Here is a 19,123-nt window from a genome sequence, read left to right on the forward strand (position 1 = left end):
TTGACTAGTCTAATGGTTAGTGAGTCCTCGATGGAAATGACGTCTAAGTCTGTCCCTTACAAGATTTAGTTTAGGCTCTATCTAGATCCTACGCCTCGTAAAACAGTGGAAAAAATGGTAGGAAATTAATCAAGAAAAGTAAAAAATAATTTTATAGTTAGTAAATTTGTTTACATGCTTCTCAAAATATTTCTTTTTATAGAAGTAAAAAATTTATAAGAAGTTTCAAATTAATTTAATTATACTTGATTTTTTATTTCGGTATTTCTCGGGATAAACCAAATTAGAGATTTGTGTTAATACTTTTTGGCCACCCAAAACATTAAGAAGTTCCTTTGTCAACCAAGAAGGTCGTCATGAGGAAGGAATACATGGCTCACGTCCTTTGCAGTGAACTCAATGGTAGGTGCAGACGTCCTCATACAACCTATCATCTAGGCGTATGTCATAGGTTGTGTGAGTTCCCGATGCTTCATTTGGTGTTTTAAGTGTCGATCGTTTCGTTGACGTTGAACATCGTTAGCCGAATAGTTGTTGACGACTTGAATAAATGGCGGCGTGTTAACTTTCGGCTTTGATACATCCATAGGGTCACCAGATTTATCTTCTGAGTTCAGGTCAGGTTATGCATATTTTTTCTTCACGTACTAGTGTAGCTTCGCCTGTCGCACCAGATTTTCAAGGTTCCTCCTTAGTGCCTTACACTGGTTGGTCTGATGCCCATGGATGCGATGATAATGGCAGTACATTGACTTGTCTGGAGATTGGGGTGGCCGAATCGGTTCGAGCGGCCACTGAAAGTCGGGATCAGCTTGTAGTTTGATCATTAGCTCTCGCAAAGGAATAGTAAATTCCGCCCGGGGGACTTTCTTAGTTGAATGCCCCATAGCAGACTTTTGATTATACTCCACTTTCCTTTTAGATATTGAGCCTGTAGGGAATTAAACCGAATTCCTAACCCGTGAGAAACAAAAATTAGAGAAAACACACGCCAAAGAAAAATAATCACACGCACAAGACAGTATTTACGTGGTTCGGCAATTTGCCTACATTCACGGAGTTGCAGGGATATCACTATTATCAGGGAAAAATACAGAGTACAACATAGCGGCTATAATATTCTCTCTATATATATAACACGGCAACCCCACCACACTAAAAAACCCTAATTACAAAAGGTGGTTCCACAATGGGCTAAACGGGCCCAACAGGCCTTAATAAATCTCCCATTAAAAAGCCATGCAATATTATTTGGGTCGGGTCGTCAAACCGAATCAAACAAAACTAGGCTCCACAAAGCCCAACAGAGCCTCACTCTTGTGCTTGATCAACTTGAGATATTTTCTTATTTCCTTATATAGTCTGGAACTCTTCTTCCACATTGGCATATCATTTTGCCTTGGAAAGCAAATCCTCCATAGTGTTTATCTTGATTTTCGCTAACGACCTGAGTAGTGAACTCCCAGGCAAGAGTGCCTTTCGAAAGGCAATAACCGCCGTTCTTTGGTCATATATAGTTTTCCAATTGTACCATTTCATTCATGAAACAATGGATAAATTGCCTAAGTGTTTCTCTTGAATTTTGCTTTAGGTTGAATAGATGATTGATCCCCTAGAGCGGTCGAGCGTTGCATGCATACTGAATCACAAATTGGTCACAGAGTTGTGCAAAACTATGAATAGAGTGCGGGGGGAGTTGATGAAACCAGGTTAGCGATGACCCTGTAAGCTTGCCGAAAAGACTTGGCATAGAAGGCCTTTACGATCATCAACCAATGCCATTAGTTGATGAAAATGGTAAATATGTTCCGTAGGGTCTCTTGTGCCATCGTAGAGGTTAAACTTCGATGGCACACAATGTGTTGGCAACTCTTCTTGGAGCAATTGGGTGGACAAAGGGGAATACACCATTCCTTTCCATTCCCTGACTGGTCCTGCTGTCGGATTTGCCTGGAACTTCATTTGTTGGACTTCCTACCAGTTCTTTGTATTTTTGCTCCAATTCCACTAGTCAATGGATTCGTGGTACTACGTCTCTTACTGAATTTGTTTGCCCAACGGAAGCCCTTTGCGCGGAACCAACGACATTTTCTCCAAGGTTGAAGTGGCTTTGGGCAAGTGGTATTTGGTTTCCCAGAGTTCGATAGAGCTACTGAACCAAATAATCCTGTCGATCTAGAATACTTTCCAATTGTTGTTGATGTTCCAGTTGATGTCACAATCGGGCCAACAGGTTTTGCGCTTTGTCTTGTTGGTTCAGGCCACCATCATATGTATGACTTTCTTCAACGATGACCTTTTCTCCATTCATAGCGTTCAAATCCAAAATCCTCTCTTTTTTGGTAAGATTCCCACATATGGCGTCAATGAAGACTAGGAAAAGGCTTGGTATACTATTCCTTAGACTTTTCCTTTTATAGTATGTATAAAGTTTTGAGTTGATCTCAAGGTGGGTTTTACATGAGTACCTGTTTTAGATTTAGGTATTTTAGGTACTTAATTCATTCACTACAAGAAAAAAGTGAAATAATGACGCTTTTTAAGCGTCAAGAAAGGTAAAGATGACACTTCCCTGAAGCGTCATCTCCGCCCCTGTCATTAAATGTTACAATTAACAATGACACTTCCAAGAAGCGCCATCTTTTATTAATGCTTTCAATGGCGCTTTAAGAAGTGTTATCCTTGAATAATGTCAACAATGACACTTGTGAAAGCGTCATCTTTGAACATTTTAATTGAAATAATTTTTATAAAATTACCACTCTTGACACTTATGTGAACACCATCTTTGATTTAATCTTATTAATGACACTTTTAAAAATGTCTTCTTTGTTTCATGTTAACAATGACGCTTATAAAAGCATCATCTTTGAACAGTTTCTATTAAAAAATAATATTTTGATTTTGTTATTAAAACAATTGATTTCTTATATAATTAAATTAAAAAAACAATTACAACCAATAAAATCAAATCAAATTTTATTAATTAAAATATATCCAAATATTGATACACATGAACCTAGTTTAAACAATTAATGTAACCACCTATATATATTAATTACACATAAACTTGTTAATTATATCAAAATATTTCAATAAGAATTTCTAATTCTAACATAATAACAAACATTGGTACTAAGACTACTAAAATAAACCATAATCTTTAAAAGCATAGTTCAACCTCCTAATGAGTTCACTGATGTAATCTTCATGGTTTTTGACTTCATCTTCTTTAACACAATGGTTTCTCTTCTTTTAGCAAACAAGTTTCCTTTGCAACCTGTAAATAAAAATAAGGAAGAGTAGAAAACATCTAAATTATATATACATACAATAAATAATAAGCATAAATGAAATAATAACCTTCACAAAATTAATTTAGGTTATCAAGTTTGCTTACATGAATCCCCTTAGCCTCTTACATACATGGGCTCCTTTCAATTATTGTTAGCCCCTGCTCTAAGATTGGATCTGTTTTTTTTTTTTTTTTTCATAATTAGAACAAAATAGAGAACATACTTCATATGGGGACTTCAAAGTGTGATAAATTTCTCAATGATTATAACATCAACATACCTGAATTGCGCATGGGTTGCTGGTAGAAGATTTGTTCGTATCTTAAATGGCAACTTGGGCTCATAATATGCCACCCTAACCTCTCTCGGCAGCACAATTCAATGTTCTTCAGCAGCTTCACTAAACAATCTTTGCATGAAACATTACTGATATCTCTTGTACACTGAACTTGTAACGCCCAAGTTTTTTTTTTTTAAGGGTAATTTAGGAAATTCATAATAATGATATTAAATTAATTAATTAATTAATTTAATAAAAATGAAGAGGGATGAAAAGGTAATTTTACGAATAATATCCTAGGTATAAATAGAAAATTCTCTTCTTCCTGTTCTTTTCTGAATTGTATTTCTGTTTGCAGAGAGTTTCCAGAGAACGTGAAGTTGAGGTCAGATTTCAAGGTTTGAAGAACAAACCTCTATAGGTAAGATTCTAACCCCTAGATTATTATTTTAGATTCATTAGTTAATTTCAAGCACATTAGATATATATTTTTTTCGAAAAACCCAAATCTAGATTAGGGTTAGTTTATTATTATTATTTATTTATTTGTTTTCATATCAAATAGTGAAAATTTAAGATTTTGATTTATTGTTGGAATTGGGGAGATCTTAAGGTTTTTTAGAAAAAAAAAAAAAAAAAGATTCCTGTGAAGATTTCGATTTAGATTAGGGTTAGTTTACTATTATTATTTTTTATTCGTTTTAATATCAAATAGTGAAAATTTAAGATTTTGATTTATTGTTGGAATTGGGGAGATCTTAAGGTTTTTTTAGAAAAAAAAAAAAAAACGCATGTGCACTAGTTGCATGCGTGTGGGAACTATGCATCCACTTTTTTTTGTAAGGATTTCATGGTTGAAATCTAGTTGGTGGATTTTCACATACTCTATTATTAGACTTTGATGGATACTTGGGTATGTAATATTTAATAGTAACAGGACTCCATATTGTTAGACTTTGATGGGTACTTGAGTACTGAGTACTGTATTATTTAATAATGGCAGAGTTTTGTGTTATTAGAAACAAATTGAGAATTTGTTAATTTATTTAAATAAGGAATAGATTAGTTAAATTATAGATAAATAGTTATAGTTATTCCTCTTATATTTTGTTAGGTGAAGAGTAGATTTTCAGGATTATTTTGAGGTAAGGGAAATTGATGTAGTTGTTAAATTCTTTTTTTGAAACAATTTATATATATATATATATATATATATACATTATTTGAAAACGTTTGAGTTATATTCCGTTTTATGCATAGATCAAACCTGTTTTGCATGAAAAGTATGTTAGAATTTTATATTATGTTTTTGACAAATAAATGTGGAGATATTATATGTTGTAAATTTGAATAAATGAAATAAATATTTGACTCTGGTTTGTTTGACCCTTGTCAACAGGATATAATAGTTGACTTTTGGCCCTTGTCAATGGGATATAATAGTTGACCTTTACATTTCTTGGTGGGAAATGTAATTGATTTGAACCCCAGCCTCTAGGGGTTTCGGTTAGAGGTTACTAGTACTAGTAGTGTTTGGTTCCGTCCACCTTAAAGGAACAATTTGAGGCTAGCCACCCATTTGAAAAGTCCCACCTAACTGGGCATCCTTTGAAGTTTGATGACCAGAGTAAATAAATTATTAGAATGTTTTGACTGAATTTAATAAGAAATTATTTGAATTAGAAATAAATGCATACAGTTAGAAATTTTGAATGTATTGGCAAAATAATAATAATAATAAAATAAAATAAAATTTACTCACAACTTTATGAAAATGATTGATTACAATATCCCCTATTTTGCAAGTGAGTTTGAAATGTTTGATCCATGGACTACATTAATGTTCCTTATTGGGCTGTGAGCTCATTCCCATTTGTTGACTATTTTTCAGGTACCCTTAGTTCGGATGAGGAGTGATGGCTAGGCTGAGGAATGGTCATCATTAGGATTTGACTTAGGATTTTATGTTGGATTTTGTTTAACTGTTAGTTGTGTTCATTTGGATCTTTTGGTATTTGAAAGTTATTTGGATATTGATCCTTCAAATTTTATGTTAGATCAAAGTTGAGTTTTGGAGATTTTGAAATTTGTTCTAGTACTTGAATTGTTTAAGTTTATAAATATTTGGACAATTGATTTTTGGATAGTGGATGTTTTAGTTTTGAAATTGAATTTTAAGGATTTTAGATTTTGTTCCGTTACTCTGAACAGGTATTTTGGTAATTGGTAACTTCCGATTACAAGATAATTGTTTGGGTCAGGTTACATTGTGAGACTTCGGGTTTGAAGTGTGAAATGACCGTCACACCCTTGGAGTGGGTCTTGGGGCGTGACAGAACTAGCCCATATATCTTCCAAGAAGGATTATCCAAAGCCACTCTCTCATCCATTTCAAACATCCTTTCTGATTGGAAGCCTTTTCCACTAGCTCATAGATCAAAGCTAGAGCCCCAGCATCACGCCTTGAAGAGGATTCAGTACTGTTCCTATTATTCCACATCAAGTACCCTGTGTATGTCTCTGGAATTCCAAAGAAGTCTTGATTAGAGTAACGTACCATGAAAGCATCGAACCATATGATCGCTTTTTTATTAAACTGGCATCGCTCTTGGATTTCTTGAGCTGCAGCTTTCACACAAGTGCGGCAGGTGATAGTGTTGACATCGCCTCTGCGTTGGTAGAGACTGTAGATTTGGTTGGAGGAGTCATTGTAGAATTTATGGAGGGAAGCCTTAGAAGACACAGAATCCAAGAGGGAAGAAAGATTGGTTTCAAAATTGCCAGTGTCACCGTCTTGGCCTTGACAGAGGTGGTAATCGTAAATTGGTTGGCCATTGATGAAGTTGATAAGGTTGAAGATTGAGATTAAGATCATCAGTGGAAAGGCTCTGGTGTCTTGGATATCAAATATTCCTACTGATATCCTTAGGTGAATGAAAATCTAAAGGAGGACATACATGAAAGAAAATTCTTATAGCTAATTGCCTAATTGAACTGTTTGCTAATTCTATGATAGCATAAATACGACCTTCAATAGATCAAAGAAGCACATAGAGAAAAAGGCATTTTTTCAAGTTTGGGGATCTAAAGCACTATAGCAGGCCTGGCAAGAAAAACTTTTGAGGATGACTCCTTTTTAGCTACCGGCCAAAAATTGACTTCTCTCCATGGTGGGAGCATGCTAGTAGGAACTTGGAGTTTTCGAACATGGAAACTGGTAGACTTCTGTTGCTTTTTATATTTTTCAGAATCAACACTGCAAGAATTGAGAAGGCCAATAATTGAATTGTATTGGTGGTTGGAAAAGAAAGATTCAGCACAAATCTTTATCTTTTCGGCTGCCCACTAAGAAAAGATACGTTTGTTTTCCGAACTCTCCATGAAGGCTTCACTCTTATTTGATTAGAAACACGCTTCTCCCCTGGAAAAGACATATCACCGACCAACTGTTTTTTCAATTGAATTGTTCCACATGTCTTACTTTTATATTGTCTACACATTATCATACAAACATGCCTTTCAGTTATAATAACTTGCATCCACATTTGTTGTCTATGGGTCACAAAAGACTTATCTAATGAAAAAGGACAGATATTAACTTTAGTTTTGATCTGACTCGATAACCCTTGAATCTCAAGTATGCTGCAATGAACCTCCGAACTAAACAGAGGCACTAGTAGATGATTGATCTGAAATGAGAAAACCTAACCCCGACCCGGTTGTTGAAGATAGATCAGACATGAAAGATCTTCCCACTGAGAATGGGGGTGCTGATGGTTGGGGAAGGTTGGCCCATTTGCTTCCAAGCATGAGAGCAACTGATGACATGGGAGGTCTATCATTGGGGTCTTCTTGAACACACAGCAGAGCAGTATGGATCCATCTGACAACCTCACTTACAGGACATTTCTCAACTAAGTTCCTATCTATAAATTCAAGTCCCTTGTCTTCATTCCACAGCTGCCATGCCTGTTGGCAAGATAATGGAGATCTTCATAAATGGGAAAAATAAAGTAAGATCACAACATAGAGATGAAGAAAGAGAAGCCTACATGAGATAGAAGGTTTTGGGAATGATCCGTGCTATACAATCCACTGTTCTTTTTCCCACTCAAGATTTCTAGCAATAGAACTCCAAAGCTGTAAGTATCAGATTTCACAGAAAATAGTCCCTCCATTGCGTACTCTGGTGCCATGTACCCACTATTGGGAAACAAAATTTGAGGTACAGTTCAGCATCAGAATGGAGTAAAGCAATCAACAGCAGTGCTTAAAATAACTCAAAATGTAATTTGAAATAAAACACTGAGCAAAAGAGACATTGAGAACATCATGATCATGGGGAAATGCCATTTTCTTTTCCTCTGCAATTTGCTTATGTAGGGGTAATTTTACTGAAAACAGATCTAAAATCTTTGGAAATAATCACTTTTTTTTTTTTTTAATTAATTGTTTAGTTTAGTTCAGTTTAATAGTTCAAAACAGCAAGATGACTTACAATGTACCGACCACTCTGTTGGTGTTAGCATCAAGTTGCTTGCTGCCAAAAATCCTAGCAGTGCCAAAGTCTGAGATCTTTGCATTCATTTCCTCATCCAACAAAACATTGCTTGCTTTCAAATCCCTGTGGATGATTTTGAGACGAGAGTCTTCATGAAGATACAGGATCCCCCTTGCTATTCCACGAACAATGGCTGCTCGCTTATCCCAGTCTAGTTCCTTGCATTTTGTTGGATCTGCCAGGGAGAAGTTTTTATTTTTTGAAGAAAGAAAAAAATCCTACAAGAATTTTGAAAGTAACAGAAGAAAGGCAACTTATTTTGAAATGTAACCTGACTATTACTATTCTAAGAATTGGAACCAGGTCCAACCTAAACTTTATAATTGATAGGTTCCCAGAGCATCCCTTTTACCTATTTGAGGTCAGGGCACACTTGATCTTATCATAGGCCTAAAATTTCTAATCTTCTGGCCAAGGAGTTCAATGCACATAGCCATCATATTTGATTCATCTTACTCAAGCCTGTGCTTCATCGACTATGAAGTGCTCTTTGCATACTCAAGTGGCCTTTTTAGCCTGTTGAAGCCCTGAATTTGAAACTATGGTGTTCCATGACAAGGTTTAAAAACTTCAAACTAGTTCAGTTGTAACCAAGCAGGCTAATTGGGGTTGGTCAAGACTAAATCAAAATTTCCAGGGACTTGGACTGTGGATGAATTTGTAATGGTCGCAAACAAAAGCTGCAAAGCTCAGCTGTAATATTGGACAAAAAGACTTGAGGTTCAATAATTTAAAAATTCTAAGTTTGTTACTCATTAAAATTCATTAATTGTATAGAGAGAAAGAGAGAGGAAGAGCAAACCAAACAAAAAAGCATCAAGACTTGTATTAGCCATGTACTCGTAGACCAGGAGCTTCTCGTCTCCCTCCAGGCAGCAACCCAACAGCCTCACAAGATTTTTGTGTTGAAGTTTAACAATTAACATAACTTCATTCTTGAACTCCTCAAGACCTTGCCCTGATTTCGTCGAAAGCCTTTTAACAGCCATTTCCCTTCCATCAAGCAGCTTTCCCTGACAGCATTCCAAACTTTCACAACCGAAGAAATTGTATTATATCTTAATAGCCAAGCACTACTATTTTTTCACATGATAGCAAGGTTCACAGCCAGCTCTTTAGGCATTTGTCTGGGTAACTCTCTCAGTTATCCTTTTCAAGGTAATTAAGATTTTGTCTATTCTAAAAATCAAATGTCGTATTAATCTGTCAAGTGAACCCCACTTCCATGATCAAGGGTTTCAATATGAAAAACATATGTTTCTTTAACCTTGTAAACAGGACCAAAACCCCCTTCTCCAAGCTTATTGGAATCAGAAAAATTGTTTGTAGCAGCCAGTATGGTGGTTAAATTGAAGTAGTAAGTTTCTACAGTGTTGTCTTGATCATGCATATGCCCTTCCATAAAGTGTGTGCCGGTTGGACGGTCCAACACATTTAACAGAATTTCTTCACTTTTCTGCTCCCCTGAATCAGTGCCGACACCAAAATTTAATAGCAATATTCAACAGTGTGGTGATTAATAGACAAGCTCAATCATACATACCTCGTCTGCTCTTCCTGCTAAAGAATGAAAAATAAAGGAAGAAACCCAAGACAACTGCAGCTCCTGTAATTGCTGATACAGTGATGATCACGATCTTTATGGTGTTGTTTCCTCCCCCTCCTGCCATCTCATTATACACGTATATATAGTTAGAAATTTGTTTGTCATTCTTCAACAAACTATTTGATTATGATTCTCCAACAACCGCGTGGTTGGTGTTATGCATGGACATTAGTCATCACATTTGAAAATTAATTTACTGTTAGTGAGGCCAAGTTAGTTCTCTTTATATTGTCAAGGTCATACCAAAGCCAAATCATATCAAATCCTGAGAAGCATACAAATCTAAGGCCTTACTTCTTGAACCACTGTTTTCCTGAGTAGTGGCTTTGTTCCTAACCTAACAAATCTCTCCTCCAACATGACCGTCTTGAGATTTGAATTAATACTCTAGCAACATTAATCATATCATTTGAAAATCAATTGGCTGTCGACGAAATTAAACTAATTCTCTTTATATGGTTCAAGTCACACTAAATCCCTAGCTAACCTTCGCCAGACTTCCTGAGGAGCCAATAGAAAATCCCAAGTTAAGAATCTCCTACTTACTTCTTAAAGCCAATACAAAATCCCAAGTCAGCAACACAACCTTACATGAATAAACTTCCCAGTTCACCGGTTTGAACATCAAATCCCAAACCAAATGTAAGGCCTTACCTTTCTTGAGTCTTCCCTGGACCCACGTGCTTGTCAACCTGACTAGCACCTCCCAACAAACACCAATCTGATGAGTTCCGTCAAGCTTAAATCTCAGACCTTGCTCCTAGTCAGGGTCAGCTCCCAATGTCTAATTTGGATAAACTCGAACCCACGTGCATACCAATCACCATTTATTCCAATCCCAGATTCCCCACCAACCACCTCTGCCAGGGCCAAATCCCCACACTTTTAAGCTCCTGGCCTTCATAAATATCTGTTTTAACTAGGGTAAAGACCAACCACCCGCTTGACTAGTCTAATGGTTAATGGGTCCTCTATAGAAATGATGTCTAAGTCTGTCCCTTACAAGATATGTTTTAGATTCTATCCAGATCCTACACTTGGTAAAACAATGGAAAAATGAGAGGAAATTAGCCAATAAATTAAAATAAAAAATAATTTTATAGTTTGTAAATTTGTTTACATGCTCCTCAAAATAGTTTTCTTTCATTATAGAACTAAAAAAATGCATAAATTTCAAATTAATTTAATACTCAATTTTTTTATTTTGGTATTTTTTAGGGATAGACCAAATAAGAGATTTCTGGTAATACTTTTTGACCACCCAAACGGAGACTTAACTCTGCTAAATTTGTGGGCTTGAACATATCTTTAACTCACCTGGGTTATCGGGAGCAGGCGCAGGTGCGGGTGGATCGGCAGAGACTTCATCATAGAAGAGGTACCGTTCATACCTTATATTGCAATTTGGACCCAGAACACGCCATCCTACCTTCTCTTGGCAACACTTGTCAATCTCCGAAGACAGCTCCACTAAACAGCTACTGCATGAAGCATCGCTGATATCTCTTGTACACTGCGCTAGACCATATAACATCAGAGACGCGTTATTTACGGACGTCTCGTTTTTTATGGAAACCATGTCTTCCGAATCTGGAGCTTCTGACACCAGCTTATACATCAAAGATAGAGCGCCCACATCCCTTTCACCGGAATCAGTTTTGTTCTTCACATTGTACATTATGAACCATGGAGAAGTGCTCATAGTTCCAATGAAGTCTTCATTAGAGTAACGTAACATGCATTCATCATACCATATGATAGCTGTTTTATTATTCTGGCACTGCTCCTGGATTTCTTGGCCTGCAGTTTTCACACAACTCTGGCAGGTAGTAGCGTTAACATCGCCTCTGCATAGATAGAGGCCGTAGATTTGGTTCAAGGTATCATTGTAGAAGGTGTAGGTGGAAGCTTTAGAAGATAGAGAATCCAAGAGGGAAGTGAGATCAGTTTTGTAATCCCCATCGGGTGTCTCAGTGCCACAAATGTGGTAGAGGGGTGATTGCCCATTGGCGAAGACGAAAAGGCTAAAGATTGAGATCAAGAACAATAGAAAGGCTCTGGTGCTAAACAAATCGAAACCCATCAAGGAAAATTGCAAGTTTGATGAAAAGAAAACTGTGTATAAGAGAACTAGAACCCTTCTTCTTTAGCCGTCTGGTGCAAGAGTTGAATTCTCTCTTTCCTCAGAGACGCTCTACCACAAGCATAGAAATTTCCGGTTAGAAGAACGCCCCAAATACTGATCTTTTCATCATCTTTCAAGAGTATAATTCCATAATTCCTTGCCACCATACTGTGTGCTTATCAGTAATTCGCCTTTAACTGGCCTAACACAGATGATTGACTTGACTTATGAAGTGCCTCATCACCCTGCCGCCCTGGTGCCCTTGTCTTCTAGCATTACTCTAAATTTTGAAGCGTACAGGTTTCTTTGGAAAAAAAAAAATCTGCTTTTAATTTTAAAAATAAAAAACATTTTCTATATATTTTTAAGGATTATTTAAAAAAAAATTAAATTCAAAAAATATTTTAAATTTTAAATTTTTTGTAAAAGTATTTTTAAGAACATAAATAAGCCCATACTTGTTCTATTAATTAGAGTTTTATTTTTATTTTGTATGAGTTTCTATTTTTAAAAGTAAAAAGATAAGAAGGGCATCCAAATGCCGCCCTAGTTAATTAATTTATAATTTTTATGTACTATTTGTCACTATATGTTGACCCATTCTCTCGATGATCCCTAGTTAATTAATTTATAATTTTTATTTTATATTTTTATGTACTATTTGTCACTATATGTTGACTCATTTTCTTGATGATTTCATCCATCTTACCTAAATAACTTAAATTTTATTAATATTATCATTAATTTGATGAGAAAAATAGAATAATAATTAAGTTACACACCTTGCACTTAAATGGATGAAGTTATAATTCTCTAGCAAGTCTTTTATCCATTTCTTTAATCCAATTAGGACCAAATTTAAGACGACTTTGTGTATTCAATGGTCTAAAATGATGTGATCACAAAATTTAGCAGTTTATATATTGAAAGAAATTTAGTACTAAGTATGTATATGTTATATAACATTTACAATACAAATGTAAAATTTTTGGTCAGTTTGAAAACTGTTCTCGAAAAGATAAACTTTTATTAAGAAAATAATTATTTAAGAATTTGTATTGAAAAAAAGTTGTTTTCTAAAATAAGACTTAGGTATTTTTTAAAATGGTCTAAGTAACAATCAAAGATATGAGAAATACTTTAAAAAATTTTGTATTCCATATAGAGACGTAATATATTCATAAAAAATAAGTAGATACAACCAATTTTTATATTTAAGTTTTGAAACAAAATTTTGTTTTTGAGAACAAATGAGAATTATTTTTAAAAATTCTTTTTAAAACTACTTTTTAAAAATTCTTTTTGAAAATATTTTCAAAGAGTCCCTTATACATTCTTTTGTTTGTTTTTTTTTTTTTGTCTCAATTCTATACTAAATATAATAAAATTTGTCATGCCCCAAATTCTGGGCAACCTAGAACTCGACTTGTGAGCCCAAGTCAAAGGTTTGACCCTAAATATTAGTCATATCCATGCTAGCAATATATCAAAACATTCTGATTTTTTTTTCTTTTTTAATAAAGCGTCTAATTCTAAACAAATTTATTAAGCTAAGATTTATTGTGACATATTATTTTATTTTTCCAAAACCAATCACCACACTATCTCCTGTTCACTAGTATAAAAAAAATTCCATCAATCATCTTCCTACCCAAAAAATCAAATATTTACAATAATCTCTAAGTCAAAAAGAATATTTTCAAAAATGTTTTACAAACTAACAAAGTATAATTTAACTTACAAAAGTCCATATAACTCAAATTAGTACATGTAAAAAAGGTAATATAAATAAATAAAAAAACAATCATTATTATGTTTCTTTTGTTTTTTGGAATACTTCATGATCTTCTTATGGTCCTTTAAAAACTATATCTGCATCTAAAAGTTTTAGAGAATAAATTAGTGAACAATTCCTCATTGTTCAATAGGGTGTTTTACATCCAAATAGGTTAGAAATTTTAGGTGAATAAAAAACAATCATATGCCAAAATATAATATTACATTTACATTATACACACTAAAAGAAACCCTAACCATACAAATTTAAACCAATCAAAATTATCATTTTCCTTATTCAATCATATGTCTAACAAAGCAACAAATTCTAAATTTGCAAAATAAATAAGTCATTTTAGTCTTGAATAATATTGTGGACCTGCATTTTTCACGTGTGTCCCCACTCGATCGACGATATTCGCTTTTATTAATAAAAAATTAATTTTTGGAAAAGTCAGAGTCGCCACTTATTTTATTTTATTTTAAAGGGAAAATAAAACAAAAAATAAAACCCTGAAAAATGACTCCATAGTTTTTGAAAAGCGTGTCTTTGAAAAACCCGAGTCTAGGTCCAGGGATCAGGTTACTAATTGGGAAGGTACCTCTAAAAAGGTAGCACCCCTCTAAGCCCTATAAAGGTCTCTACTAACTAAATTAAAGGAAATGTGGCAATTAATTGGTTAATTAAGGGTACCTAGGTAGACTAAGTGATTTAAAAAAATAGCATGTTAAACAAGAAAGTCTGATCATAAGAGATAGTCAAAGTACGTACTTGAACGACTTCTCAAGCGCTATCATGAAACATGAAAGTTAGCATAAAAATATAGCATACAACATGTGTTTCATCCAAGCGAATCCAACATCATGGCAATCAAGTATGACATCAAACATGGACATGACTCATGATAACATACACATTCATAGAATCTTAGAGTTGGGGGGCATAAAAAGCGTACTTGCTTAGCAGGCATCAACACCTCAATGGGAAACATGAGTAGCTTAACAATAAATGTAAAACAGATTCATGTATTTTCAAGAGGAATCAAGAATCAATCGGATATCAAATAAACAATATCGAAGAGAATATCATAAATGTCAGGGCCCCTCCAAAGCCCTAATCAATTTTGCATGAGTTGATTCTATGAATTCCATTGTTTGGAATCATGAATTTTGTTCATGCTTGTGGAAAATCACAAAAATAGTTAAAAAAAAAAAAATAGTGAAAGTGCATGCCCGAAGGAAAGTGGCAGCAAATAGCATGTTAAAATCTGGATTTTATACCTAGAAACTCCTAAGGAATTTTAAAGAAAACCAAAGTTATTTTGATGGAAAAAGATTTTGAAATCTAGATTTAAGATGTATAAGATCACAAAATGAAGAAAAAGAAACATTATGAGGAGTATGATATGTGGCAAGGTGGCCATGCTGGAGTGGGACCAGGGGGTATGACTAAGTTTGATTACTGATGGGCGCATGAGAAGGCCTTTGTAGAATGCTAATTGTCTGAAAAGGGATTGGCCATATTCATTTCAGAGTCGATGCTCACTGTGATGTCCCACATCGGATAAGGGAGCAGGTTCCTGGCGCTATATATGTAGAGGCTCCTCTTAACCAAGTAGACACGTTTTAAAGCCGTGAGGGCCCCCTTGGGCCCAAAGCGGACAATATCTACATGGTTGGGTGCGGGTCGTTACAAATGGTATCAGAGCCGATCCCTGACCCCGGTGTGGGGGTTTGTTTGGCCCCGTAAGGGGTGTTTGTCTGTTTGGCCCCGCAATCCCATGGGACACAACGAGGACGTTGTGTCTGCATGGGGGGGTGTTTGTGATGTCCCACATCGGATAAGGGAGCAAGTTCCTGACGCTATATATGTAGAGGCTCCTCTTAACCAAGTAGACGCGTTTTAAAGCCGTGAGGGCCCCCTTGGGCCCAAAGCGGACAATATCTACATGGTTGGGTGTGGGTCGTTACACTCACTAGGTTTGGTACATTAACTTCATCATCATTGTCGCTCAAATTCAACTTTAGTTTCTCGGGATCATGATTTAAATCATCAACTGGAGCTTGTGGTGGAGCGGTAAGATCTAGTTCCTGATCAAATTTCCTGTGCTGTTGCTCAGTTCCATCAGTTGGAGATGCATTCTCAAGTTTATCAATATACTCAACTTCAGCTACTGAGTTGCTTTTCTGCATGACGATCATAAAAGATCTAAAAACAAAACTACTCTGCTCCTTCCACTTTCAGTTTCTGCAACCATTATTCTCCAATTGGTAAGCTACCACTTATTCCAGTAAGACTCAAAATTGGCACAGTGACTGTAAACTCATCTATGCAGTCCAGGCGAGTTACAACAGGATGAGGCCCATATTTCCTGTTGCGGTCCCCACAATGCTGAAATGACCTCACCACCAAAATTCATGGGACCTGTTGGACCTGTTGGAACTAAGAAATAATGACCCAGGTAATCATAATATCCTTTATACTCGAAGTGTCCCAAAGAAAGATTGGAATATGGTCATTTCGGCTATTCATGGTTGTGGCATCCTTTGTGGTGGCATCTAAGCATAATTTGCATGAAGTGCATGTGTTGCACCACTCCCTTTGTGAGCTCCTCATTCCCATTGACATTTGACACTTCTTGAGGATCCTTGATTTCAGAAACAGTCAATTCACTCTTTGTTCCGACAGAAAGGCTACTCTATAGGAGATGAGGATTTCTACTAGATCGAGTAGGAGAGGCATCAGGTGACCGCTTCTTAGTTATGGCAGGAACAACTATTACAATGGCTTTCTGTGATAAACCCTGGTCTCTACCAGATGGCTTTGGTGCAATAGCTTTATGAAGATATTTTTTCGATGTAATTCCATATTGACGACCTTTATAAGGGGGAGAGGGGGAACCCTCTCTCCAACCGACTTCCATAAAAAAAATAATAAAAAAATTCCAAAATTCAATCCCAACTCTTTAACTCTACTTTAGTAAACTCATTTTCTGATCATTTTGATAGAGGGGGATGGAGAAAGTGGACAAAACAGACTCGCATTTCTTAAAAAATAAAAAAAATAAAAAAATCATGTTTTGACATGAAATGGATATATCCATATATCTCTTACTCATATTTATGAGATGATAAAATATGGCAAAACCTATACCAAGAATTGGTTCACGTAGGAATGGACGTATTGGTTCACGTAAGAGTGCGCGTAGAATACCAAAGGGAGTTATTCATGTTCAAGCAAGTTTTAACAATACCATTGTGACCGTTACAAATGTACAGGGTTGGCTGTTAGAGAATCCGCTGCTAGTCTTAGCAGGTCTGGGACTTAAGGAATCGAATAGGCAGATTGACTCATCTATGCTAGGTTTGCCACACATCTGCATAATGTTATACCGGGCCAACACAACTGAATTGGTTGAGGAAAAGGAAACCCCAGCCACCAAGCACTCCCGCCCCCAAAAGTGGAGACCGAACAACCGCCAGGTTGTTGAGGACACGTACACGTCAAGCAGTGGAAACAACAAAAGATGTGCTTCACTTGTTCCATTATCCGAAATTCAATAAAACCTCAAATTAGATTCTCCATACAGAGGGGAGGTGAATTAGAGGGAGGGAAAGCCCTCAGGATACTAGGAAAGTAGTTCCTGAGTTTTTGTTTTAATATTAGGGGCCTATGACAACTGGGGGTCCAGGGGAACCCCCCGGCAACTAAGTGAGAGAGTGACCTGACATTAACAACAAGATTCATCTCGTTAACAGAACCATAGGAAGGATTATACGGTCTAGTTGACTTGAATAATTAAACTAGACAAGTCCGATAACGAGAGTTCAAGGCTGGCTTGTAGTACGAAGGTCACTCGACCAGGGGATCGACATAGAGTTAGAGGACTAGAATCAAAATCAGGTTCTCCATCAAGCAAAAAAGATTGGCCTCTATAAACTATTGTAATCTTCATCACTGTCACTGTCTTCACTGTACTCTTCTGGATCAGCATAGTTGTTTTCACCATCAGCATTGAGACTATAAGCTGGGTCCAATTGATTCATGTTTTGTTGCAATGTATCCTTTGAAAACTCTGATAATTCAGACAAAAGCAGGTTAGGACTTCTAACTAAGCTTGTTTTTTATTCATTTACGCTAGCACTTCGGAGAAAATTTGACAATGCAATAGCTGAAGATGAGCAAGGCGCAAGTGGAATTCTTGAACCAGATTTTCTCAAATAGAATGGGAGAATCAGGCATGAGTAAAGATACAAAACTCTGCGAATTTGTCAGGTCTAGAGAATTGGTTCATCGTAAGCAATGTGCTTCCCTGGGTTGCAAGAAGAACTGACATTTTCTCATTCAAGGTAGAAGAGAACCCAAGAGAAAGGCCAAACAGAGAGCTGCTATATGATTTCGCAGAATATGTAAAGTGGACTGGTATATTCCCCAAAAGAATTTGCTCCAATGGGAATCTTGTCCTGAATAGGCATTACCTTAAAGGGTTCCTTTAAATGTGATGTTGAGTAAAGCCTTTGAAGACCATGGTGCATCAATTTCAGACTGGGCTTTGGTTTGAATATTGGGGCATAAAACCATTACTGTAACCGTCCGCTCCAACAAAATTACCAATGGGTCATTTTCTCTAAAAATCATCTTGTCAATCAATACACGAGACCGAGGCATCTCACGATCAGAACTTCCTAAGTTTTCAGCAAGTAGGTAAGTATTTGTGCTTGAGTCAACTCTACCAATGACAACAAGCCCATCCAAATCAAACTTCACGGTTGTTTCTTCTTTTCCATTAATCTCAACTAGTATTCTTGTTGAAAGAATCCTTTTCTTATGATGATCTGACAGTAAAACCCTTTTGCAAGAATGGCTCAGAGTTTTGGCTATAATCTAATCCCATTGCATTATCGGAATGGTTGCTTTGATAAGGGGGGATTCAATAGAAACCACACACTCATGGCTCCAAAATTCAACTTACCAGTAACCAGATGGAACACACGTTTTTTTTTTTTTTTTTTTTTCTGTTGAGGCATTCATTTCTGGTCAGATTCTAGTGCCTATCCCGAACCCCATTATTCTGAGGCCAATGAAACTAATACATTGTACAATATTTGATTTGGCCGTAATTTGATTTCTGAGCTCTTGATTTTCTTTTGCTGAAGCAAGATTCTATTGTCTTTCGAATGTCTCCAGAAGCTAATCGTGCGGTCTTGAAGTTTCAGCCTGCATCATCTTGATCACTTGGTTTGCAGCCCTATGCTCTGCATCAATATCAAATGCTCTTGATACGTGATACATCCTCGTTCTTAGCATTTTTACTTGATCAAACAAGGAGTTAACTTGCACTTGTTGCTCAAGATTTTCTTGTTCTAATTCAGAAATTAGTTTTTCTGACAATTTGGACACCTTTGAGAGTTTCTGGCATTCAGTCAACAGAGAGAAATTCTTTGCTGCCAGCTCCTGTACACATTTCTGCAAGATGAA

The 19,123-nt window shown here is 36.0% G+C and overlaps 2 protein-coding genes across 2 annotated transcripts; both read right to left on the reverse strand.

The window, feature by feature from the left end:
• Positions 1-7,106: 7,106 nt before the first annotated feature.
• On the reverse strand, positions 7,107-11,137 carry LOC117923566 (cysteine-rich receptor-like protein kinase 10). Its single transcript, XM_034841913.1, has 7 exons — positions 11,061-11,137; positions 9,681-9,800; positions 9,405-9,601; positions 8,940-9,150; positions 8,075-8,312; positions 7,629-7,779; positions 7,107-7,545 (listed from the first exon to the last, which is right to left on the reverse strand). Exons 3-7 carry the CDS (start codon positions 9,537-9,539, stop codon positions 7,237-7,239), a joined length of 1,044 nt encoding a protein of 347 aa, XP_034697804.1. The 5' UTR covers positions 9,540-9,601; positions 9,681-9,800; positions 11,061-11,137; the 3' UTR covers positions 7,107-7,236.
• LOC117923198 (cysteine-rich repeat secretory protein 38-like) lies at positions 10,491-11,826 on the reverse strand. The gene is made up of 2 exons (XM_034841428.1): positions 11,061-11,826; positions 10,491-10,603 (listed from the first exon to the last, which is right to left on the reverse strand). Exons 1-2 carry the CDS (start codon positions 11,824-11,826, stop codon positions 10,491-10,493), a joined length of 879 nt encoding a protein of 292 aa, XP_034697319.1.
• Between the last annotated feature and the right edge of the window lie 7,297 nt (positions 11,827-19,123).

This window comes from Vitis riparia, chromosome 10, assembly GCF_004353265.1.
Source record: "Vitis riparia cultivar Riparia Gloire de Montpellier isolate 1030 chromosome 10, EGFV_Vit.rip_1.0, whole genome shotgun sequence".
NCBI classification, from domain to species: domain Eukaryota; kingdom Viridiplantae; phylum Streptophyta; class Magnoliopsida; order Vitales; family Vitaceae; genus Vitis; species Vitis riparia.